At 50.8% G+C, this 23,670-nt stretch overlaps 1 protein-coding gene across 1 annotated transcript; it reads left to right on the top strand.

The window, feature by feature from the left end:
* The first annotated feature begins 999 nt into the window (after positions 1–999).
* LOC135421611 (pre-mRNA 3'-end-processing factor FIP1-like) lies at positions 1,000–23,268 on the top strand. Its single transcript, XM_064670211.1, has 16 exons — positions 1,000–1,258; positions 2,361–2,400; positions 5,258–5,342; positions 6,491–6,597; positions 7,329–7,387; positions 8,363–8,473; positions 10,692–10,822; positions 11,574–11,698; positions 12,648–12,753; positions 13,724–13,922; positions 15,274–15,300; positions 16,303–16,360; positions 16,852–16,907; positions 17,990–18,194; positions 19,748–19,906; positions 22,232–23,268. The coding sequence occupies exons 1-16, from the start codon at positions 1,165–1,167 to the stop codon at positions 22,362–22,364; spliced, it is 1,695 nt and encodes a 564-aa protein (XP_064526281.1). The 5' UTR covers positions 1,000–1,164; the 3' UTR covers positions 22,365–23,268.
* The last annotated feature ends 402 nt before the right edge of the window (positions 23,269–23,670 follow it).

A 23,670-nucleotide genomic window follows, 5' to 3' on the forward strand; every position in this document is an offset into this window, starting at 1 on the left:
CAATTCCTTTTCCAGTTCCTACGGGAGCATCCCAGCATTCCGAACTGGAGGAGGAACGGAGCAGAGCCACACGGGGACCACAGGGAAGAGAGACACTCCTGAAGTAACCTAATAGGTAATTTTTGTCGTTGCTTAGTGCATGGAAGAGGTGCCTTGCTTCAGGATTCTGTGGAATTGTCATAATGAGCAGTGCTGAAAATACCCTCGCTGCGTGTCCCGGGGGATGGAGCTGGGGGCCTGACACTCGGACAGGGTGGGACCAACTGGTGCAGCTGCTGCAGAGCAGAAGCAAAGATGGCTCCGAGGTCCAGAATGAGCAGCAGGCGCTGCCTCCTGGGGGTGCGAGATGTGGAATTCCCTGCGGAACTGCACAGCCAGGTCTGGGGAGTGTCAACCCCGCCCAGACAGTGCTGAATCTGCCACCGCTGCACCGACACAACAGCCCCTGGCGCTTGAGAAGTGGCACTGACAACAGCGTCGTTTGCCCCCATCACTTCCCAACGCCTCTTCGGGAATTCTGCTGGACTCCTCCCGCCCTTCAGGGGGCTCCGCGCGGGAAGAAGCGGCTCTTCGGGCTCTGCTCGCCGAGACTGTGCGGAGCCTCATCCCTTGGAGCGTGGCGGTGGGAGGTTGAGAGGTGGAAAGGCTGAAATTGTGGAGAAATCCAACCGTGTCCCCCGACCCAGGGAGCGCGCTCCCGCCATTGCCGCGAGCTACCGCGCATGCGCCTCAGCCCCCGGCGGCCGGCACTGGGACCCTGCAGGGCGGCTCTGGGATAAACGGGGCAGTGCGGGCGGGGGGCACTAGGACCCTGCAGGGCGGCTCTGGGATAAGCGGGGCAGTGCGGGCGGGCGGCACTGGGACCCTGCAGGGCGGCTCTGGGATAAGCGGGGCAGTGCGGGCGGGCGGCACTGGGACCCTGCGGAGCCCTGCGGGCGGCACTAGGACCCCGCGGCGCTGCCGGGCGGTGCTCGGCCCCAGCGCGCCCCCGCGGGGGTCCCGCCGCCTCTCCCGCCGCAGCAGCAGCGATGGCGGCGCCGTAGCGCGGCCGCCGATCCCCCGCCCGAGCGCCGCGCCCGGGCCCGGCGGGAGCCGAGCGGGGCCGCCACCGCTCCTCCTCCTCCTCCTCCCGCCGCCGCCGCTCCCCTCAGTCCCGCGGCCGCCATGGCCACCGAGCTGGAGCCGCCGGCCGCCAGCGCCGTGTCGGGCGCGGCGCCGCTGGAGGCGGAGGAGGACGAGGAACACTGGCTGTACGGGGGTAGGTACCGCGGGGCCCGGCCGGCGGCGGGCCCGGCCCCGCCTCAGGGCCGCCCCCGCCTGCGAGGGCCGTGCGGGGCCGGGGGAGGCACCGGGGGCGGCCCCGCGGTGTGCGGGGGGAAGGGAGCGGCATCGGCCCCCCGTGCGCATCACAGGGACCGCCGTCCCCTCACAGGGACCGCCATCCCCGCGTCCCCTCTCAGGGACCGCCATCCCCCCATCCCCTCGCAGGGACCGCCATCCCCCGTCCCCTCACAGGGACCGCCATCCCCCGTCCCCTCACAGGGACCGCCATCCCCCGTCCCCTCACAGGGACCGCCATCCCCCCATCCCCTCGCAGGGACCGCCATCCCCCGTCCCCTCACAGGGACCGCCATCCCCCGTCCCCTCACAGGGACCGCCATCCCCCGTCCCCTCTCAGGGACCGCCATCCCCCCGTCCCCTCGCAGGGACCGCCATCCCCCCGTCCCCTCTCAGGGACCGCCATCCCCCCGTCCCCTCTCAGGGACCGCCATCCCCCGTCCCCTCTCAGGGACCGCCATCCCCCCTCTCCCCGTCCCTTCAGAGGGCGGCGGTGTGTTATTGTCCTTTTATCACCATCACTGGGTGCAGGGAGGTTAACGAGGTGCTTTTGTTGGAGTTTCAGTTCTCTAATCGCCCAAACCTTTTGGCCTAACAGGGCTCCGATGTGTCCAGGGCAAACCACAGGACTTTACTGAAACCCTATTGTCCTCCCCCTGGGCTTTCCACATGAATGCTTTTGTGTTTCTTCTTCCCTGGCAGGTTACAATTCTATATAAAGACCTTCATATCTTCCTGTGTGATGTTTGTCTCTACTCTCTGAGACTTTAGATGTTTATTTTGAATTTTGTTCTGTGTCAGTGGCTGAGGCATCACCTCTGCAGATGGATGTTGCTTGTTGGGTTGGGTTTATTTTTAGTTGCTCCATTTCTAGTTGAACTTTGTTGGAAAGAGAGCGTTGGGGTTATGGTGCCTTGGCACCAGGAGGTATTTCTGTACCTGTGATGCCTTTTGTGCTTAAATTTACCTTTTTTTTTTCTTTCACTTGAATAATTTCTTTGTTCTTGCTGTTGTTTTTGCAGATGACACCACTGGTAAGCAAGAAGATGGACCAATTTCTGGGTGAGTCCAGAGGCTGTTTATTCACTCTAACAGTACATGCTACAAAGAAGATAAAGTCTTGTTAAGCAGAGCTTCATGAGTGCTTTAGACTGGTGCTGTTGCCAGGAACAGCAGCCTGTCCTTTCCCCATCCCATGCCACCGTGGTCGGCTGGCACACATTTGTGGATGTGGAAGGTGGACTGGCTCAGTCAACTGGTTTGATTTAAAACTAACTTTTAGCCCTTTTTTCATCTCACCAATTAGTTTTAAATCAGATCTGTTTTCCAGTTTAATGCCCTGGGAAAAATGATGCCTTGAGGACTGGCCTTTGTGCTGGCCTGGCGTTGGTGAAACTGTGGCCTGTGCTTTAGCCTGGAAAAGGTAAAACATCTTGGGTTAAAATCTTGACATGATCAAATCAGCACATTCTGTGAGGTGTCTAAAGTGTGTGGTTTGGGTAAGACTTGGAGATAAATTCAATGATCAGTTTGGGTTTCTGTGTGTGGAAAGTATTGTCTGTCCTGGGTCATAATTCCTCTCTATTTACAGCTGTATGTTTTGTTGAGCTTTCTCTCAGCACAATATTATCTGTTTGCCATTTTAAAATGGAGCATTTTCCAGAAGACATGATCTTCACTGGACTTCTGTGTGCTCAGCACCTGCCAAAGTTCAGTCTAATGTTTATTGTGGCCGTGGATTCAGTGTCTAGAATTTCTGGGATTTTTATGGATGCTGTCCTACTTGTGTGCTTAAGGAATATGAAAACTTGTGCAAATAAACAAGTGCTAAAAAACTCAGTAAATTGTTACCTAGAATCATCAGATGAGCTTTGTGGGAAAGAACAACTTTTAGACAGAAATTTACTGCTGATTTGCATAAATCTATTGTTCCATGTCAGATTCATCTGAATGGAATTTTACTTCACAAGCAGGATTAGAAATGTGAATTTCCAGCAACTGCCTTCAATAACTGTAAGATGCAGGAAGGAGAAGTACCAGTGTTAGCTCTCCTTTTTTTTTTGTTGTCCTGTTTTTGGTTTTTTTCCCCATTTCTTCGTTGCACAATGAGAATCTCCCTAAATGAAGAGCTGGGGGGGTGTTTTAAGAAAAACCACTCTTTGTTTGCTCTGTTGTCAACGGCTGCAGCTCCAGGGATGCTCTGCTGGTGTGTCTGGAGTGATTGTCCCCAGCCATGGAGCAGAGATCCATGTGGTTTGGGCTGCAGTGTCTGTTAACATTCCCAAGCCTCAGGGATGTGTTGAACACCAGCAGGATGCTCTCACAGCAGCAGTGCCCAGGATGATGTTGGCATTCCGGGGCAGTGAAAGGCTGTGAGGTTTTTCTGGGTGCAGGTGGTGCTGGGGACCTGCCAGATGGCTCATTCCTGGGAAGCAAACAGGTTAGGGAAGGGCTGCTGGGGAGCAAATGTCTCTCTAAACTCCAGTTCATAAATTTTAATGCACACCCACAGATCCCTCATGTGACTTGAAGCTGAAGGTAATACTTGTCACTCTTCCTGAAGTCAGGAACCACAGTCATCTCAGATTCTTAAATGAAATTCAGGGGTTGAGGTCAATGTTAGGAGTTGATTGGATTGGGCGAAAGGTTTTGGTTCCATCAGAGAGGTTTTCTCCTTTGGTCCTCCTGTCCCAGCCTGTGTCTGCAGCATGGAAATACTTGGAGGCTCATTTTCCCTCTGACATCTCGGCTGCTTTTTATACCTGGAAGTGCCTGCAGGTGTCACATCAGGAACATGGTGACCACGGGACCTTCCCTGGGCAGCTGCAAAGCCTTCAACCCTTCTTTTGGATCTTGGCTTGATGAATTTCTTTGTATGTGGGGCTTTTCCAATATGGGCCTTCAGTTACTGCTCAAATTGTTTGTTTGTTCTTTCTTTTATGCTCAGTAACTGGTGAGTTGTGTTACTTTGGCTTGTTTGGTGTCTCCTTTCCTGCCATTCTGTGGCTTTAATGTGACCGGTGTTTGGATTCTGTGTTTGTTTTTGTAGACAGTCTTGTGTATGTTTGTTGTCCGAGGTGGGAACTGGGATTTTAAATAGCAACATCTCCACAAAGCTCTCGTGGAGAACTGGGTTTTCTGGGCTATTCTAATCGTCTCTCTTGAAAAGTCAGAATTGTTATGAAGTTCTACTGGGTTTTATCTATGACATTAGAGACAAATGACCTCTTTCTGTATTTTAGTTCTGTGACACTTGGCATACTCTTTTCTAGCATGTGTGCACCAATTTGACATTCTTGCTTGGCCAATGCAGTAAATAATGTTAATGTTTGCACAAACTCTTTATTTGAGGTAAATCCAAACCTGGCCATTGTTGCATTAGGGCTAATTTGTAAAGAGTGGGAAGATTGGGTGGATAATTATCTGTGTTTTCTTCTTGGAATTTTAACTTCTCGTTACCGTAAACTATTTGCAGACACACTAAAATCACTTTTTCCTCACTTTTTGGGACGGATGCCCTTGCTGCTTGCTAAATACTTGTGTAATTATGAGATCCTTAAGGGTGAGGGGAAATTTTGCTTCTTATGGTCTTATTCTTCTCAGTTGTGATTGTGCCAGACCAAAGCTGGAAGCTGTTCTAGCTGCCACTTACACATTAGCTGTGGAGTGCTATCAGATGCTCTCTGGGTGTGTAAAACTGATTCTTTCCAGCAAAAGCAAATCCAAACCAAGGCAGGAGGATGGAATTTTTGCCATGTAGTTGAGCTGGGTGCCAGCGGAGCAAACACAGGACATGAATAAGGTGTTACATGAAAGTCGCCTGGAGGAAGGTTTTAGAACTGTTTGTAGGTGAACCTCCAGGCTGGGCTTGTCCACCTGCTGTTCTGTGTCATGGTCACTTTGTTTTGTGTGTTCCCAGACATGCAGAATCTGCTCATCCTCTGCAGGATGCTCCCCAGGAGAGCCGGCCTGTCAACAGTGAGGACCGGGAGATGTCCCAGCACGTACGTGTCCCCTGCCCACGGTGCACAGGGTGGGGCTGTGCTGCCCCACGCTCCTGGAGAAACAGATGAGCTGTAAAGATCCTGGGACTGCCTAATGCCTTATCTTTGTAGTGTCAGGATGCACTGACAGCCATTCCCAGTGCCAGCAGCACTTCTCTTGTCAGCCTGCCTTGAGGAGTGTGGAGGGAGTCTGGTGTGAGCTCTGCTTGTGCCCACCCAGGAGACGCATGAGGGGCTCTGGTGCTGCAGTCTGGCAGGAAAAACAGAACATGGTGTTACCTCCAGCTCAGTATTCAGTGTGACTTCTCAAGGGACAGTAAGATCTGACAAACACTGGGATAGAAAGCCCAAAGTGCTGGGAATCAGTTTTGATTCAGGCTCAGACCTCTTAGAATGCAATCCATGGCTCGGTGCTGAAAGAGAAGGAGGAGGGTTGCTTCTCCCCTCCCTTCTCTCCTGATCTCTTTGATGGGTTTATTTTCTGCCACTGTGGCACATCAAGAGGGCTTACAGAGGGTTTGTGTGCCATGGAAAAGGAGGGAGGGAAGGAACACCTTCCTCGTGCCCTTTTGTAGGGTGACGTGTTAATTCAGCTCATGCATCTCACAGAGCTGCACTGCCAGATGTCTGGAAACCTTCCTTGCCTATTCCTTCATTTTTGTGCCCCAGCACTGGGGCTTCATTGGGGTCAAATCAGCAGCTGTAAAGTGAAGGGACTTGGGGACTGACTGTGCTAAATCAGCTAAGGCAAACTGCTCAGCAGCTTCCTACCACAGAAGTTGTGAGAGAATATTTGCCTGAAGGTTTTTGGGGGAAGCCTGGTGAATGTATTTTGGTAGGTTTTATTTGTGGTCATGTCCTTTGACCGTGGAGCTGTGAGGAAGGTGTGTCAGAAAAGCCCTAACCCTTTCATAAAGAGTGGGGCAGAGGAGCTGAGGGACGTGGTGACATTCTTAGACCTGAGCTAAACCTTCCCTGCCAGAAACATGACCCTCCATGAGAACTGGGGCAATGCCTTCAAAGGACACAGGGGTTTCTCTGTCCATTGGTGTGAGGACTGCTCAGGAAGCTTTCCCAGATGTGGCTGAGTGTCCTGGGGCATTGTCACTCATGTGCATCACTGAGCTCCTGTGGGGGCACTGTTGCAGGCCCTCCCCAGTGGCGAGGATGATGAAGATGACAGCGACAGCGACAGTGATGATGACGATGTCAAAGTGACCATTGGCAACATCAAAACGGGAGCACCGTCCTACATGTGGGTATTGCTGCTCAGGGTTGGATGCTGGGGCTGAGGTGGCTCCAGCATGTTGGGATTGAACTGGGAATGAGGCAAGAGCTGCTCTGTCTCTTGGGAGACACGGGAGTAACGCCCAGAACACTGGAATGGGACTGGGAGCTGATGGGCAACTCTGTCCTGCAATTGCTTGTTGGAGAATCCATCTGTAAAATAGGAATGGTATTCATGGGTCTGCTGCTGGAAAATTACCCTACAAATTACTGTGCTTCATGGGGCAGAATCAAAGGTGGGAAGTCACACTTAACTCATCTGTGAAAACTTCCAGAACCCAAATCTCTATTGCTGAGAATTTGCATAAAGCTGTGGATTTACTAATTCCCAGCTGTCAGATTTTTCATGGCTCAGAAATGGTGAGGCTGGATTTGAGAACCAGGAGATGGAATTTTTTAAAACTGCCTAATGTGCATTGAATAAAACTAATAATACAGCACTCTTGGCTGCTGCTAGCAGCCTTCCTCTCAGGGGAATGCCTTACCTGTGCTTTGCTGCATATTCTAGTTCTTCCACTTTATGGATAATTTCCTTCTCTTGTTGTAAAGGTAGTTTCACTCTGATGGATGACTCTGAATAGCAAACCCAGGTGAACTAAAGCATCTTCTGAAGGGTGTCAGGGCTTGAGTATATTTTGCATGTGAATCTTCAGCCAAGTCATTTGTTCAAATGCCAATGCAGTGATTCTTTTCCAATAGGGGAACTCCTATGAACCTAAACTTAAAAACGGGTAGAGGCTATGGAGCATCTGCTTCAGGTACCACTGTTGTTTTTATCCTTCACCTTTTGCAACGTTTCACTCCCCTGGCACTGAGAGCTGCAGCAGCTGCAGGTTTTTTCTGTTTGGAAGGATATAGAATTAGTGCATCTTATGTAAACCAGGCATAGTGCCTCTCCTAAAGATGAGTGCTCCTAGGGCAGTCTGAAGGTCCAGGATGCAGTGGAGGGATTTATTTACCCATCGCTGAACAAGGTGATTATAATTCTTCTTAAACTATGAAAAGTACATTATTACTTTATAGTAGAAAACCCAGAATATTTCTAAACTGTATTGTTGCACTGCTTGCCTGGAGAAGGACTGTAACTCTGCTCCGTGTCTTGAGCTGCTTGCAGTGTGGGATACTCAAAGAAACAAACTCTGGCCTCAAGTATCAGCTCTGCAGGTTTCTGCTGATGAAATTTCCCCCCCCGTTCAGTTTTGTGTCTGTTGTATGTTGAGACTGGGATTCTTTCCTTCCACATATGTGAGACTGTCCTTTTGTGGGCTTCATCTACTTCCTTCCCTTTATTTTTTTTATCCAAATGAATTCTCTTCTGAGTGAGAAAATTAGAAAAATTCTCCTTGAAGATTCTGTATCAGATTTTTGGTGACTCCCATTAGTCCACAGTCAGTAACAACAAAAATATAAATATTTTGCCTGTGGAGAAAAATAATTTTATTTTCCTTTGGGGTAAATTTCATGCATGATCTAATGGTTTACTGTCTTGTAGTACCAATCTGGGTTGAGTTTGCTTCTCTGCTGTTCAGCTGCAAGTGCTGCACACCCTGGCTGTTTGTTTGTGAAGTGACTGAAGTATATTTATTAAAAAGTTGATTGTGGTTACCTATGTGCTGCAAAGCCAGAGATTAATTCACAGCAGCTCTTTGGTTTTGACTGGAATAATTTGCTCAGCAAATGAGAGGATTAAAGGCATTGTATTAAAAGTAGTAACAGTTTCTCTCTCTCCAAAGCCAAGTTGCAGCCCAAAGGTATTGACTTGGATGCCGCAGGGAATATAAATGGATTGCCTGTTATAGAAGTGGATTTGGATTCATTTGAAGACAAGCCATGGAGGAAACCAGGTGGGGCCTCACAGTTCCTTGTGATAAATATTTTCTGCAGTTTTAGTTGTCTCTCTTTAATTTCACATGTCATTTCTGTCTATTTGTTGTTGCCAGGGAACAGGGCAGCTGGAACAATGAGTGTTCCTCAGCCTCTGATGCCTGTCTAGACAATCAGTGGCATTTACTGATTGAACAAGCCATGCTCTCTCTAAAATTGGGCTGCATTTATTCTAATAATTTAGCTAAAGGGAACAGCTGTTTTTTTAATGATCTGTTTTATTAATTCCCTAGTTCCAGAAAATGTTGCACTGATACCAATCCAGTAAAGTTTGTTGGCCTTAAAGGCATTTGAGTGGATCAGGATTTGGGTATTGATTTGTGCTCTCCTCTTCCTGTGCAGCAGCTTGTTCTGTGTCTCAGAACAAGCCCAGAGTTGTCCCCATGTCTCCTCCTCGTTTGAGTCCTGGGACTGCCCACACTCCCTGATGTGAGGGAGGTTTCCACTGTTGCAGGACAGCTGTAGGATGCCACAAATGAACTGCTGCTCTTCATCTGACACAAAATGAATTGGAGGGACAAGAGATCCAAATGTTTGCTGTGCTGCTCATAAAATGTACTCTGGTGAAATGTCACCTGAAACAAAAAATCCTCTTCTCAGAAATAATTCTTCTCCCTGCCTGCCCCTGTATTTTATTTATCTTTCAGAGCTCTTGCTGTGCTGAGTAAGTGGTGCTGTTCTAAGGATGTTTGTGGTGTGGTTTGGGTGTCTCTTGCCCACATGAAAGGCATCAGGGTACAGACCAGAGCTAATAACTCTGTCAGGGTATCAAACCAGCACTAAAGCTGCTCCCTGTGATGGAGCAAGTGCAGGCAAAATAAAACATGTAGCCTTTCTCCTGCAGGGATTTCCCTTGGTTGTGAGGTGAGAAAGAGGGGAATGGGAAGAAAATTAGTTAGAAAGAATACAGTGGAGTTCAGAGGTAAAGCCTGGAAATGGTTGTAGCCGTGCTGCCATTCCCAGACCAAAACAGAGCCAGCTGGCCCTAAAACACTGTGGGAGTAGAGTAGAGGGAAGGTGACTGCAGAGGTGTGTGGCCTGGATTTGTTGGAGATGGCAAGTAGCTTGTTATTCAACAGCCTTTTGAGTTTATATCCTTTACAGTTAATTGCTCAGCAAGTTGGGATCCCTTTGAGTGAGGGAGAGGAAGAATAAATCCTGTGTGGAGGAGCTGATAGGGGTCTGGAATAGAGGCTGATAAAATAGATGAGTAAATGTGGTGTTGCTGAGTCGGTGTTGGTGCAATTTGCATGTTTGGGTGGTACAACAGGAAGAGTGGCCTGCCTAGGAGATAAACTTAAACCTCACTGCTTAGACCTCACAGCTTAAACCACTCTCAGAGTGCTTTGCTTAGCCCTGTGTCAGCTCAATGTTCTGGAATGGTCTCTGTAGGGATATCTTTGTGTGGGGGATGTTTGAGGGACACCTCAGCAGGGCAGGAGGTGCTTTGTAGTGCTTCCTGGGGGCAGGTGGGAGGAGTGCTCAGGAGTTCCTGCAGCCAGGATTGTCCCTTTGCATCCTTGGCAAAGCAGTTTGTGGGCACCTCTGTTGTTCAGAAGTGCTGGTGCTGAATGGGCACATTGCACAGGAGACTGTCAGTGTGAGATAACAATCTTGGATGACTAATCAGGGTTGTGACTGCACTGTTAATTACTTGTGCAGTCCAGGACATATCAATAAAAAACTTGCACTTTAGATGTCTTTCATGGAATGGGTGAGCCCCAGAACCTCTTCACCAAACAGCAAAGGCAGTGATAGTCAGGAGGGGAATGTGTGGGCTCAGTTCTGCCAAGAAAAAGGTTCTGTGACACCATCCCATTTTTGTGCTGGGAGCTGGGGAACTGTCACTCCTGTGCTCTCCCCAGCACTCACCACATGTGGACACTTGGAAGAAAGCAATCTGGAAAAATCAGGTTGGTGAAGAAGTAGTTGCAAGCAGCTCTCCATGGCCTGTGTAGGTGCTGTGTTGTGTCCCAGGTGTCCCATGGTGCTCATGGTGTCCCCCTCCCACCGAAGGTTCTGCCATCTCTGGCCCCAGGAGATTGTGACAGTGACATGCACAGCCAGCTGGGGGCTCTAGAAAAATCTTGGTTTTCTTAGCTCTTTATTTAAGCAGTTACAGAACAGTTGGAGGATGCCAGTCTGCAGAATCTGTGTAACTTCTGCTCCCTCTGGCAGGTGCTGATCTCTCTGATTACTTTAATTATGGATTCAATGAAGAAACATGGAAGGCTTATTGTGAGAAGCAGCGGCGGCTGCAGCTGGGGCTGGACCCTGCTCCCCCCATCAGCACTGAGAACAAGATCACGGTGGGTGACGTGTTCCTGCTGCTCATGGCTCCAGGAAAACTGACTCTTGGGGCTGTAATCACAGAGAGAAGGGTTTGAAAGCAGAAGGTGCCTCAATTCCAGACTGTTCTGTGTTCTTTGAGTGATTGGAAATACAAAAACGAGTTTTCAGCTGAGTCTCTCAGCTGAAAATCTTTTCTCTATGGGAGGGACAGTTCTGTCTGTCTGGCAGGTTTGAACCACCACAGCAGCAAGACTGGAGGGAATATCCAGTTGACTTTGAGGCTCCCCAGCAATAGGGGTGTCTGGCTGGAATATCCTGTGGATGAAGGAGATGCAGGGAGGGGAGCTGGGCTTCCATGGCTGTTCTGCTCACTGCTGTTGAGTGCTGCAGTTGTGTGGCTGCCTTTTGTATTTGGAGGCTGCTTTGGCCATCAGCCTTTGCAGAGTCCACTGGTGGCCAACAGCTGGGAACCAGAATTTCAGCCAAATTGTCAGTACAGCAAGTATTACAAGTTCCAGTGTTGACTTAAGGACTACCTGAGAAGGGACATGAGATTATTAAACCTTTGGACTTCTATCAGGAGACAGTGGCCAGCAGGAAGGCTGGAATGGCCTCTAGTTCACAGAAATGTCTGTGCCTTGACTGAAGAATAGGTGGCTTGTGGCAAGAGCCCTGTGATTGTTCCTTTTCTTTTGCTGAGGGTTCTCTCTGGTGCTACATTCAGTTGAAAGAGCACTAAAGCTGTCTGTTAAATATTGCCTTCCACAGGTTCAGCAGGGGAGAACAGGAAATGCTGAAAAAGAGGTGGAAAACAACATCATCAAAACAGAGTTCAAAACAGACTTCCTGGCACTGGTGGGAGGAAGGATGAAGGCTGGGCCTCCTCCCAACAGGTGAGAGATGAACAAGTTCTTCCTGGGGGCAGCTGGGATCCACCTGGGCCACATCTGAACCTCCTCAAGCCTCAAACAGAAGCTTTTAAACTTCCCAGGAAGCTGGGAAGCTGTTCAGCAGACAGCCCCTGCCTACCCATTCACCTCTCCTGGTGCTGTTGTCAGTGCAGGGAGGGAGTCCTGGATCCCAGCTGATGGGACACATCTCTGGGAGCAGAGGCAGCAAGGCAAACCCCTCAGCTCTGAGGGCTTACCCTGCACACTGCTTGTGCTGGCCTGGCTGATCCCTGCTCCCATGAAGGTAATCTCCAGTGGCAGTGGGTTTGGAGTTTGGCAGTGGATAAGAGGTGGTTCCTGAGCCTGTGTGTGACGCTGCTGGACTGTGGTAAAACAATTGAGTCACTGATGGGAGCCTCTGCTGGGGAAACCACTTGGCCCTTTTGAGAGCCATGGGTTTATCAAAAGCTGCAGAACAAACAAAGCTGTGTGAAACCTGACAGGCCAGAGCTTTGTGCTCTGGGGGCTTCTGGTACTTCATTCCCAAATCAGCTTTTGCACACCTGCCTTGCAGAAACCAGCCTGTCATTCCAGCTCTGCACTTCGTCTGAGAACCAGCTCTGTGCTTTGAGTTTAAGCTTTAAAGCTCTGCTCAGTGTGTTGGCATTTGAGCACTTTGGGGCTATTTCTGTCCCAGTGTGCAGTCCCTGTTATTACACCCATTTGTGGGGATTCTTTGGATCGTATTTCTGGATTTTCAGAGAGACTAAACTCAGCCCTGCTCAAAGTGAAGTTCCCAGAAGTGAAAACAGGCTTTTCATTTGCCTCTTGTCAATTTGAGTGCTGTCTCTGGAGATGTTTGCCTGTTGGGAAAGAATGCATGAGAGAAGTCTGGGAAAATGGCTCCTTCTGGTGTCTCTGAGCCTAAAAAGGTGCCTCTGCTTTGTACCAGGAAGCTGGGTGGGACCATTGATGTGATCGGGGGCCAGGCAGGCACCATTCGGAGGGTGGAAGGAAGACGTCGGGATAAACACGCCTCGGAGGAGAACCCCATCCAGGTAAAGGTTTTGTGCTGCCTTAGCAAACTCCTGACTCTTGCACTTCTGCTGAGCCCTGAGCAAATGTCTGTGCACTCCTGACCTCCCGTCCCAGTTCCTGCCTGCAAAGCAGCAGGTGATGTACTGACCCTGCAGGGGTGTGCGCATGGGTTGCTCCCTCCTGCAGGCTCAGTTCACTTCTGGGTTAAAAACTTGGTCTCTCTAGGAGCCGGATTTGTCCTTTAAAGACTAGTCTTCCCTTCAGAGTGGCAAAGCCTGAGTTCCTTTCCTCGTCAGCTCTCCCAGAGTATTTCTTGGACTGTATAGCTGGGAAGCTCTTCTGTGGATCATTCCCTTTCCCACTGTTGGGGTGGAATCTCCAGTTCTGCAGTGGAGGGTTTGTACCTGGGACTGGTGTTTCATTTTCCTTTGAAGTAACATTTAGTCTCAGCAGCATTTGGTGCAGCCCACGCTTCAGACAGGCTGGGCCTGTGGTACTGGATCTTGTCTCTTGTAAGGAATGAAAGCCTGGGGTATAAAACTGGTCTCAGTTCCAAGCTTGCATGCCCAGGGTATGACCATCATGTTCTGGTTGGCTTCTCTGTAGGAAGCTGCTGTGTGCAAGGTTTGAGGACCATCTGCCAAAAGCTCTTCTCTTAACCCTCTTCTTCCTACCAGCCACTTCTAACTCTCCAAGAAAAGCCAAATGTGGAACAATTCCTGGTTTTGTTTTTACATGTGGGTTTGTGGTCAGTTTATTTCTTGCCAACAAGAGGAGTTTGCCTGAGAGAAAGCATTTGCTGGGCAGTGGTGGCTGTTCCTGGCCCTTACAAGCACTAAGAGCTGCATTTCCAGGTCTCTCTGGTGCCTCTGCAGATTGGTCACTCTTCCCAGGCATCGCCCCCCACCTGCTTCCTGCCAGCACTGGGAGGTCCCTGCTGCAGAAGCAACAGAATTAAAATGCTCTCTCCTCATTCCTCTGCCTTCTAAGGTCCTTGGAGACCACGGGAGTAAACCACAGCCTCCCCAGCAGCCCCAGCAGCCATCCCAGCCCCAACAGCCTCCTCAGCAGCAGCCGTTCGCTCCACCAGCAGGGCCTCCGCCTCCCCCGCTCGCTGGGCCTCCTCCACCACACTTCCTGCACCCTCCTCCTCCAGTCACCTCTGTTCCACCTCCCCTGCACCCTCCAGGTACGTGCTCGCTCTGAGGAACGCGAGTTGGGACGTCCCAGGCTTGGAGCAAACCAGAGGTTCCATGGTGAGGTGCTGTCAGGCAGCTGAGCAGGCAGGGAACAGCTCCTTAACTGGCCAGGCTCTGTTCAGTGTCTCCATCAGCCTGTTGAACATCTGCCCTTGAATACTTAAAAAATGGTAGCTGGTCCTTCAAAAAAACAGCTCTGGACTTTGTTTCCTTGAGAGAACCTTTCAGTGCTACTGAGCCATTTGCTTTATTGATAAATGTAAAGGAACGGGTTCCTCTTTCTCTGTGCAAGAAGTTGAGGATGTTGGAATTGCTCTCCTGGGTCAGATCAGCAGATTGTTCAGGTCAGGATCCTCTCTGGCTCTTGCTGATTGTAGGTGTTTCAAAGGTGATGCTGGAATAGGCAATTCTGCAACAGCAGCTGTAACAAATAACTTTTCAGGCCTTGATTGATTTATGCCTTGAAATACCAAAATTGGTACCTTTCTCTGTGCATTTTACTGTTCAGCTGCCACTACAGGGGGATTCTGCTGCTCCCAGAGGAGTCCAGTGTCCAGTGCAGACCTCAGAGCAGTGCTTCATTTTCAAAACAAACTATCAGTAGTATAAATAAGTTTCTAGCACCAGGCAAATGGTTGAGAGAACAAAGAACTTTGCAGTGGAAAAGGACAAATCTGCAGCATTTTCCAGGGGCTCAGGGTCATTTTTCTGTGCAAGTTTACAGATATAGTGGCCATGGCCTAAGGCACATATTTCTCTTTTCACTTTTCACTGAGTCTGTGCATCTTCTGATCCCACATGAGTCATGTCTGTGCCCCTGTTGCTTCTGGCTGAAGTAGTGCCAGTTTTAAGTGAAGGGGCCATGCTCTGGGCTTCTGGCCAGGCTTCAGAGGAGTCACCAGGAGCACTTCATGCAGTAACCCCTGTCTGAGGAGGATTCCTCCTACAGAACTCACTGATACTTTTCCTGGTAACTTTTCCTACTGCCTTTCGTTAAAATGATTGGCAAAATCCAGATGGACACACTGGATGGAGCCTGCAGCAGGTTCTCCTCTGTTCTGAAGTCCAAGTCAGTTGTTCATGTGTTGACACTTAGAAAAGGAATTCTCCAGTGTAAGAGGGCAGCAACATTTTAAATTATAACATAAAGGTAAAGAGATCATCATTGGAGAAAATGATACAGTTTGCAGGGTAGTTCCTGCTTAGGAGCAGCAATTTTTCTGCTGCTGTTTGCTCCAACATGTGACATTTATTCAAAGTGTCCTTGAGGTTTAGCTTGAGGCACAGAGGTGCCATGCTTTCCCTGTTGTCCTCACTTGTTTTCCTTACTGATTTCCACAGGCCTGCCACCTCCAGGTCCCATTCCAGGTAGGTGTTACCTTGCTTTCAGTAACAGCAGCAATTCTGAACACACAGTGGCCCTACTTGAGCATTTGGATTGAGTGACGTGAGATAGGATGGCACCAGTTCAGAGCACAGTTAATTTAAGACTAATGAACTCCAATGTAGTGTTGAACTCGATCTTATCTTATATTCTGGACCTAAATAGTCATCCATAAGGATAAATTCTGTCTTGTTTTGTCTCTGAAGACAATTTGAAAAAGTGAAATGGAGAACTTGACATGGCAAAAGCCACTTAGATTTGAAATGGTTTAATTCTTGGGATTCCTTTATGCAGGAATTGGGGGGGTGAGACTGAGCAGAACAAATGCCACTTCCAGCAGAGGCCGTTGCAAAGATGCTGAAAACTAAGGAAAAAATGTAACAACTAATCTTGTGAATAAGTCAAGAAGCCCCTAATTCAGAGCTGCTGAACTCCCTAATTCGGGACTAAATTGTTTCTAGCTGTTATTTTTTTTTTTCTACTGGAAATTTTGCCATTGAAAACAGTTAGCTGCTGGTAGAGCAGAGCACTTGGAGCAATAGGTGTGACCAGGTGCTGCCCCTCTGAAAATCCAGGGCTGACAGTGAATTCTGTGCTTTGTAAGGGACAGCGTTACTCATTTTAATGAATGGAGCGATAAAACTTTTGCTGTAGTTGTGACATATCTGCATCCCAAAACCTACTTTTTTTCCATAGGACTGTAAGGGTTAATCTTTACTCCTTGATGACTCTTATGGTTAAGATTTATAAGCCAAAACAAGGTAGTTTTTCTTTCGTTTTTCTTCCCATACCCCCACAGAACTAACACAGCCATAGGGTTTGAATTTTGGGAGGAGATACAACCCTAAAGGCAAATGATTCCATTTCAAACAAGGCCTTGTTTAGAGTAAAAGGTTCTTTAGCTGCTTTGAACTGTGAACAGCACTGAAATGTGGCTCCCCTGTGCGAGCTGGGCCTCTGTGCTGACATTACCCTTCTGTGTTTAGGGTTGTTCCCGCCGCCTCTGGCGCCGCCACCAGCTCTTCTCATTCCAACCTTGGATGGGTAAGACCACACCTGGGCTGAGCCAGGGGTGCAGCTCTGCTGGAGTGAGGAAGGGAGGAGAAAAGCTTAAAAAGCAGTGACAGTGATTCATGGTCTGGTCTTGGGTTGGGACGGGGGTGAGAGCAGAGTCTGTCAGGAATCCTCTGTGCATTTATTTTCGTCACGTTCAAGGCACAGGAAGGAGTCCGTACAATCTAGGCAAAATCTGGGGTAGCTGATGGCATGTTTTGTTACTATAAAGATTCTCCAGGTAGTTTGGGAGCAGGGGTGCTTTCCCAGGAAGCCTGGCTGGGGTGAAGCAGGGCAGGCAGTGGGGTTATGGAATGTTTGGAAGCCGTGGCAAAGCCCCTGCACCCGTGTGCATTTCTGGTGGGGGGGGGTTCCCATAAGGATGTTCCACAGACCTCCAGAAAAAGCGGGGTGACCCTGCAGCACAGACATCCCTGCAGGGACTCCCTGGTGTTGGTAACTCCTCCTTTTCTCTCCCCCAGCCAGCCAGCCAGCTACAACAACAGGCAGCCACCTCCCTTTGGCTACAACTCCGCAGGTGAGCACTGCCCAGAACAGACTGCTGCTCTCTCTCCTCTGGTCCTTGGCAGTGCAGGCTTTTCTGAGCTGACAGGCAGCAGGTTTGCTTTAACTTCAGGCTCTTGCTTGTGCCCCAGATGATCCCAGTCAGTAGGAACACACCCTGAGTCTGACTGCACTGAGCAGTGCTTGGAGACCTGAATGTTGGGCAGCCCTGGTGGTGCAGTTTTGTGGCTGAGTGCTGAGGCTCAGGCCAGCTTTCAGCACCAGAGAAGCTCCCCCAGGTGCCTCAGCACCGTGTCCTTGTGCCTGTTTGGACACACACGTGCTCTCCTTCACTCACACTCTCTCCCTTTTCCCCACCCTCAGAGGCAAGCACAGCCATCCACAACTATCAGCTTGGCATCTCCTCCCTGAGCTTTTGAATCCCTCCTCGCCCACTTCCCCCTCTGCCTTGCCTACAGGCACCATCTCCTTTGGTTTTGTAGTGGCAGAGGCAGTGCCAGGATTTCAGCAGGATCCCTCCCTGGGGCAGCCCTGGCAGCAGTGCCCTGTTCTCTCCCAGTCCATAGTGACCAGCACTCGGAGTGACCTCTCCTGGCCGTGCTGAGCAGGTGGAAGCTCCAGTGTGTGTCCCTGCAGGAGGGGTTGGAGCAGTGCCAGTCCTTCCGGAGCTCCGGGTGTGCCGCTGCTCAGCAGCTGGCACTGCTTCGGGATACCCCCTTACTGGCCCAGCTGAGCAGCCCAGCCCCTGGCTCTGGGCCCATCAGGTGACATCCTTCATTCACAGCTGGTGGCCCTGGCCCTCACCAGGTGCCACCTTAGACCAGAAGGTCCCTGGTGAGAGGTGAGACAGGAGGCCAAGAGCCCAGGGCTAGCAGGGGTTGTGCAGCACTGCCTGTGATCACCTGCTCTTGCTGTGTCTGCCTCGGGGAAAAGGTGTTCTGCTCTTAGCAAACTGCTGGAAGGGAAAGGGAAAGGACAGGAGAGGCCATTGTGTCCTTGGATCTAGCTGTACTGCCAGAGGGGATCTTTGGAAGGGGAGGGACAGGGGGGATGCTGTGGCTGCTTCAGATGAGCAAGGCTTCTGCTCTCCTGCAGATTCAGGTTTCATCAGCTACCCACCCATCTCCACGTCCCACACTCCCTGGGTGACCACGGTGGACAAGGGCACGAGCAGCTCCAGCAGCAGCCACTGGGAGTACTCGGGCTCCAGGCGGGAGAGGGAGCGGGAACGGGAGCGGGAACGGGAGAGGGAGCGAGACCGGGACCGGGACCGCACCCCCACCACCAGTGAATACAACAAGTGAGTGCTGCTGCTCATCCTGCTCACGTGGGGAGGCTGGCCCTGCCCCACAGCCCCACAGGGGGTTTGCCACAGGGTGGGATTGTGGATGGTACCAGTGGAATTTTCAGAAATGTCTGGCGAAGGGATACTTTGGATCAATGACTCGAGGACAGACCAGGAGCTGGTGTCACTGGCTGATTTCCTGTGTCTGGGGTTGGGGTTCTTTGTTTAAATCCAGCAGAACCAGTTCCTCTTGCCCTCCCACCAGGCCAGTAAATGAAACAGCCCCTCTGTGTTTACCTGGCCTTTCACAGCTCCGTGTGAAGCGCAGGAGCTGCTGCTTCTTGTCCTCTAAATGTCACTGGCAGATCAAAGGACAGACACCCTGCCCCGCTCTGCTCTCCTGGAGAGGCTTTGGGGCAGGGAGTGCCACTGCCTGGGAGCAGCTGGGAGAGACCACCTCGGTGGGAACTACTGTGCCCTCGGGTGACAGCAGTGCTGGGAGCACTGGGGGAAGGAGAGGAGGCTTGGAACCTCCCTGACCTGGAGAGCTGAGCTGGAGGCTGGGCAGCACGGACTCCTAAACCAAACCCATCACTTGGGTGTTCAGTCACCAGCAGTGCCAGTGCTCTGCAGGCCCAGAAATGCCAATAATCATTCAAAACATGATCAGAATGTGCATTCCTGACATGGGGTGCTTCCTGCTGGGGACCTTCCCAGCCTGGGGAAGGAGCAAACAGGGCAACTTGTTCCTGAGCTTTTTTCCTTTACTTTCCCTTTTTTTTTTTTTTTTTGAACTTATGAGCTTGTGGTCACTGTGGGTGGGAGGGGCAGGAACACAACAGATGGCAAATTTGCCAAAGTGGGAAGAGCTCAAGAGTCCCCCACTCCCTGAGCAGGTCCTTGGGCAGCCAAGGCTTGGGATCAGCACTCCTGGGCACATTGTTGGCGTTTCTGGGTGATGTGGAGCACTCTGGAGCTGAGATCGTGCCTGTCAAAGCAGGATGAGTGGCAGTGCTCGGTGTGCTCCTTGGGAGCACTCCCAGATCATCAGTTTATTTGTCCAGCTCGTTCCCAGGAGCATCAGGACAACGTTTGGACTTCCTTTCTGTCAGAGTCTGAATGTTGTTTCTCACAGAGGGACTTGTTAACCCTTCATATTTTGGCTTTCAGAAACTGCACATGGACTGTGAGGTGTAGAGGGAAGGGGATGGGAGATGTCTCTCATTTTGGGGTAACTTGTGCCTGCTCCTGTATGGGGATGGAATGAGATGCTTTGTAGGCAGAAGAACCACCTCAGCTCTGCTCACAGAAGAAAACAGCCCGTTAGTCCAACTCAGAGAAAAGAGTTCCAGATTTTCTGGGGTGTTGGTGTGGTGAGGGAAAACCCAGCAGCAGGGGAAGCAGAGTGGTAAGAGGAGCCTGTTTGTGTTGTTTTCCTGTTGCAGGTTTTTTCAGGAGCACTCCCGGTTGCTGTGGGTAGAGTGCGAGGTGCCAGATGTCGGTGAGGAGGGTCACAGTGCGGTCCGAGGGGCGTGTTCCTATGCCTCACTTGTGCTCTCTCCCCCCAGTGACGACGAGCGGTACCGCTACTACAGCCGGGAGCGCAGCTACGACTTCGAGCGCGACTATCGGCGCAGCCGCGACCGCAGCCGGGAGCGAGAGGACCGGCACCGCGAGCGCCGGCACCGCGACAAGGAGGAGAGCTCCAAGCACAAGTCCTCCCGGCGGTGAGGGATGGGATGGGATGGGATGGGAACGCTCCTGGCTGCGGACAAGGAGCTTGATGTTCTCGGGGTGAAGTGTCGCCCTGGCTCATCCTGTGAGCTGCTGATGTCCCCAGAGGTGATGCCCCAGGTGAGGGCAAGAGCCTTCGGGAGGAGGAAACATCTGTAACAGGAGAGGAGCCCTCAGTGCTTGTGAGTTCTCAAGAGGGGCAGCACTGAGGAGGGGTGACCTGTGCTGTGGGTCCTGTTGCTCTTGTGCACCAGGGCAGAGCTCTCTGCAATCTGAAATGTGTGATCAGAGCTCTGTGCCCAGCGCCTGACAGCGAGGCTGGTGATGGGCTGCACAAAGGTGAGACACTGCTGAGGCACAGCCAGATGTCCCAGTTTTTCTAGAGAAAATGTATTTGCAACAGATGCTCTTCCTGGGAGAGCACTGTTCTAGCAGCAGCTCTGCTCCCTGGGCTGAGGCAGGTTCTCTGCTCAGATCCTGTGTCACTTCACATCCTGGTAACGGATTGAGCAGACTTGTTCTTGCTCTTTTTGCTTGGTGCTTCAACTTACTTCCTTCTTTTAGATGAAATTTGGGTCAGCTCTGTAGGTGATGACCCTTATTTTGAAATTGGTATCACAGAAACTCCTGCACAGTGATGGAAGTAAAAGGCTGTTCTCATCCTTAAGGAGATGAGGAAGTTATCAGGGAAGGACTGATGGCTGAAGGGGTGGAAACAAAGTGTTGGGAAGAAAGGCCAGGACCACCTGAATTTGTTCTGAATACAGAACAAATGGAAGCTGGGCTGGTACCAGATGAACAAGCCAGTGCCTTTAGGGGATATTTCTCAGCTTCCTCCACTCAGAATTGAAACCTTGTAGTAGATACCTTGCTGTAGGAATCCCTGCCCATGGCAGGGGGTTTGGAATTCGATAGTCTTAAAGGTCCCTTCCAACCCAAACCATTCTGGGATTCTGTGAACAGGGTAAAATTCACCCAAGCAAGGGCAGATCTGCTTGAGAGCTCCATGTGCAGATCTGGGCTGGGGCACAAAGTGGGAACCGGGAGACTTTTCCTCTGCTCCCTAAACCACACACAGATGCTCCCTCTGACTCAAAGCAGTGAGATGAGCAGTGTTTGTGAGCTAAAGAAACGGGGGCAATACTGTGTTTAAGGCCACTTGGGGTGCATGTCAGAGTCCCTGCTTGAGGCACACGGAGCTCTGAGCCTGGTGAGGCGTCTGCAGGCACATGAAAGGCTCTGGTTGCAGTTTCCAGCTCCCTGCAAAGTGCCCAGTCCACAGGAAATCACCGATGCTGGTTCCAGTATTAAAGGCCAGTCCCATTGTCCCAGCACAACCCACTGACACATTGTCCACAGGGTGGCTGAAGGTGTTGATTTTTTCCCCTTTAATGACTATGAAACCATTCATTAAACTAGTCAGAAAGTTACTCGAGGCCAGGAGCTTTTCAGCCAGGTTCAGCCAGTTTGGTGTCTGTGCTGCCAAACCAGTGTTCCAGCCATGTCAGGATTTGTCTCTAACCTGACACTGTCCCCACTCGTGGAGCTGTGCCTGTGCTGGAATGTTCATCTGCATTTTCCTGTGCTCTGTGCTGTGTTTTACCTCTGCCACCTTCACCCATGCTCAGCTCTCAAGAGCTCGCCTGGTTTGCAGCCTGTGAGGAGAAATAATTGTGTGTTGGAGAAGCAGCAGAAAATCTCCTCCCAGGAGGGACCAGAGCAGAGCTCCCACCTTCCCACTTCCCCTGATGGGAGGCAGAACTGTGCCCAGGGCCCAGTCCGAGCCCCTGCTGCCTGGGATTCCTCCCACATCACACAGATCCTGTGCCAACAATCCCAGCTTTCCACCTGCATCAGGAAAATGGGTGAGGAGATAGAGGAGTTGTGGAGCGTGGAGCCAGTGAAGAGCCAGGTCATGTGTGAGTAAGCAGAAGCAGAAAGATCTGCCTCCCATTGGGAAATCCACATTTCCCTCACTCCATTGACCCCTTTCTTGCCTCAAGTCCCAGGATTTCCCCCAGGTGTTCAGAGGAGTGAAGGTTCCAAACCCCTCTGGACTTAGGGCTCTCCCTGCTCTCAGCAGCTCCGTGCCGTGCCAGCACTGCTGGAGCTCCCTGGAGCGGAGGGCCATGGATGTTGCACAGGGCCGCAGTGGCTGTGCCTGCCGGGCTGTGCCGCTGCCACGGGTGGTGTTGGCACAGCCTGCGGGATCAGCTCATCCCAAACAAAGCCGGGGAGGCGCTGCTGGTGTATCCCTCGTGTGGCAGAGCTGTGCTGGCACAGGCACAGGTGTCACTTGTCCCCTCTGTTCCCCACAGGAAGCAGCACGAGAGCGAGGAGGGGGAGAGTCACCGGCGCCACAAGCACAAAAAGAACAAGCGGAGCAAAGAGGAGAAGGAGGCCAGCGAGGACGGGGCCCAGGAGGGAGAGGAGCAGGACACCAAGGAGTGAGCAGGCCCCCTCAGCCCTCGGGAGGAGCCACTCCTGGGCCCCCAGCCTGGCACTGCTGATGTTTGGGGTGGGGGGTGATTTTTTTTTATTATTTTTTACTTTTTCTAAGGGAAGAGGCCGACTGGGAGCCCTGACACGGCACAGGGCTCGGGGAGCTGAGGCTGCACGTGCCCTTAAACTTCCTTTTTTGTTGTTTTTTGGTTTTGATACAAGACAATACAGCAGTACTAGTTACAAAGCACTGAGCTACTCTACTCATACACATCCCTAGGGAGGACTTTGGTGTATCAGATCCTATGGTTTCTGATGGAAGATGGCTTCAGCTGAAATTAACACAATTAGGTAATAGCTTTTGGTTCTTTTTTGTCATCATCATTCCTTTTTCAATAGGACAGTAAGTGCAACTTGAAATTTATTGTCCAAAGAACAGTGTGACTTAGACCCCGAGAGCCAGCTTAGAGTCTGGCGTGGTAGTGAAGTCTCATCCCAAATAAATTCCTTTATAGCTACAGAAAGAGCCTCTGGTTTCTCCATGGCTGAGGAGCTGCAGGGTCTGCTCTGCCTGCTGGGCACAGGGTCTGCTCTGCCTGACACTCACCCAGCATGGGCAGAGACCCCAAAACTCACTTTGTTACCCATTGCAAAGGTAGCTCTGTCATGTTACACCTCTGAGTGGGAATCGATGAAGACCTGTAGTAAGAGTTTCTCTTTAATTACTTTTGACTTGCCTGTTTTGTTTCCTTTTTCTTTCCTGAGTTGAGCTGAATAACCCAGGGCAGTAGAGAGCACCAAGTCCCAGCATTTTGCCCTCGTGGGGTTGGCATTTCTATTTGGTTATCACCGACACTCCTGTCCGATGAATTCCTTCCCCTAGATCCCAAAATAAATTTAGTTGAATTCCAAAGTTTCTTTGGACTTAGTATTGGTTGGGGAGAGGGGCAACAGAGATGTTTCTGGGTGGGGAGAACAGGGGAGATAATTTTAAGGGTTTTGGTCCTTAGGATCCCACCCTTCAGTTTGTGTGAGTCCCCAAGTGTCTCATTTTTCTTTGACTTGTTATTTAAAACTGTCTTAAATATTTGTCCTAAAATAATATGGTTCTGAAATGTTCTGTATATTTTGGTATTGTAACCTTGCAAGTCTGAGTGTGCTGTGAAGTGTCGGGGCTGAGACCTGAGCCAGGAGAGCCCTCTGGGAATGGGTGACACTGGGATGAGTCCTTAACTGCAGAGCCTGGGGGAGAGGGGGAAGAACTGGGGGCTGTCTTAGGTTTTGGTTTTTATGGCGGTTTTTCATGTGCTTTGAG

This window comes from Pseudopipra pipra, chromosome 13, assembly GCF_036250125.1.
Source record: "Pseudopipra pipra isolate bDixPip1 chromosome 13, bDixPip1.hap1, whole genome shotgun sequence".
Classification (NCBI taxonomy): Eukaryota; Metazoa; Chordata; class Aves; order Passeriformes; family Pipridae; genus Pseudopipra; species Pseudopipra pipra.

Excerpts from the sequence above, each read along its gene's own strand:
- LOC135421611 (XM_064670211.1), top strand. The coding sequence starts at position 1,165 with ATGGCCACCGAGCTGGAGCCGCCGGCCGCCAGCGCCGTGTCGGGCGCG. Across the intron at positions 7,388-8,362 it reads CTATGGAGCATCTGCTTCAG|CCAAGTTGCAGCCCAAAGGT; the intron begins GTACCACTGTTG and ends CTCTCTCCAAAG. Across the intron at positions 15,301-16,302 it reads ACCTCCAGGTCCCATTCCAG|GGTTGTTCCCGCCGCCTCTG; the intron begins GTAGGTGTTACC and ends TTCTGTGTTTAG.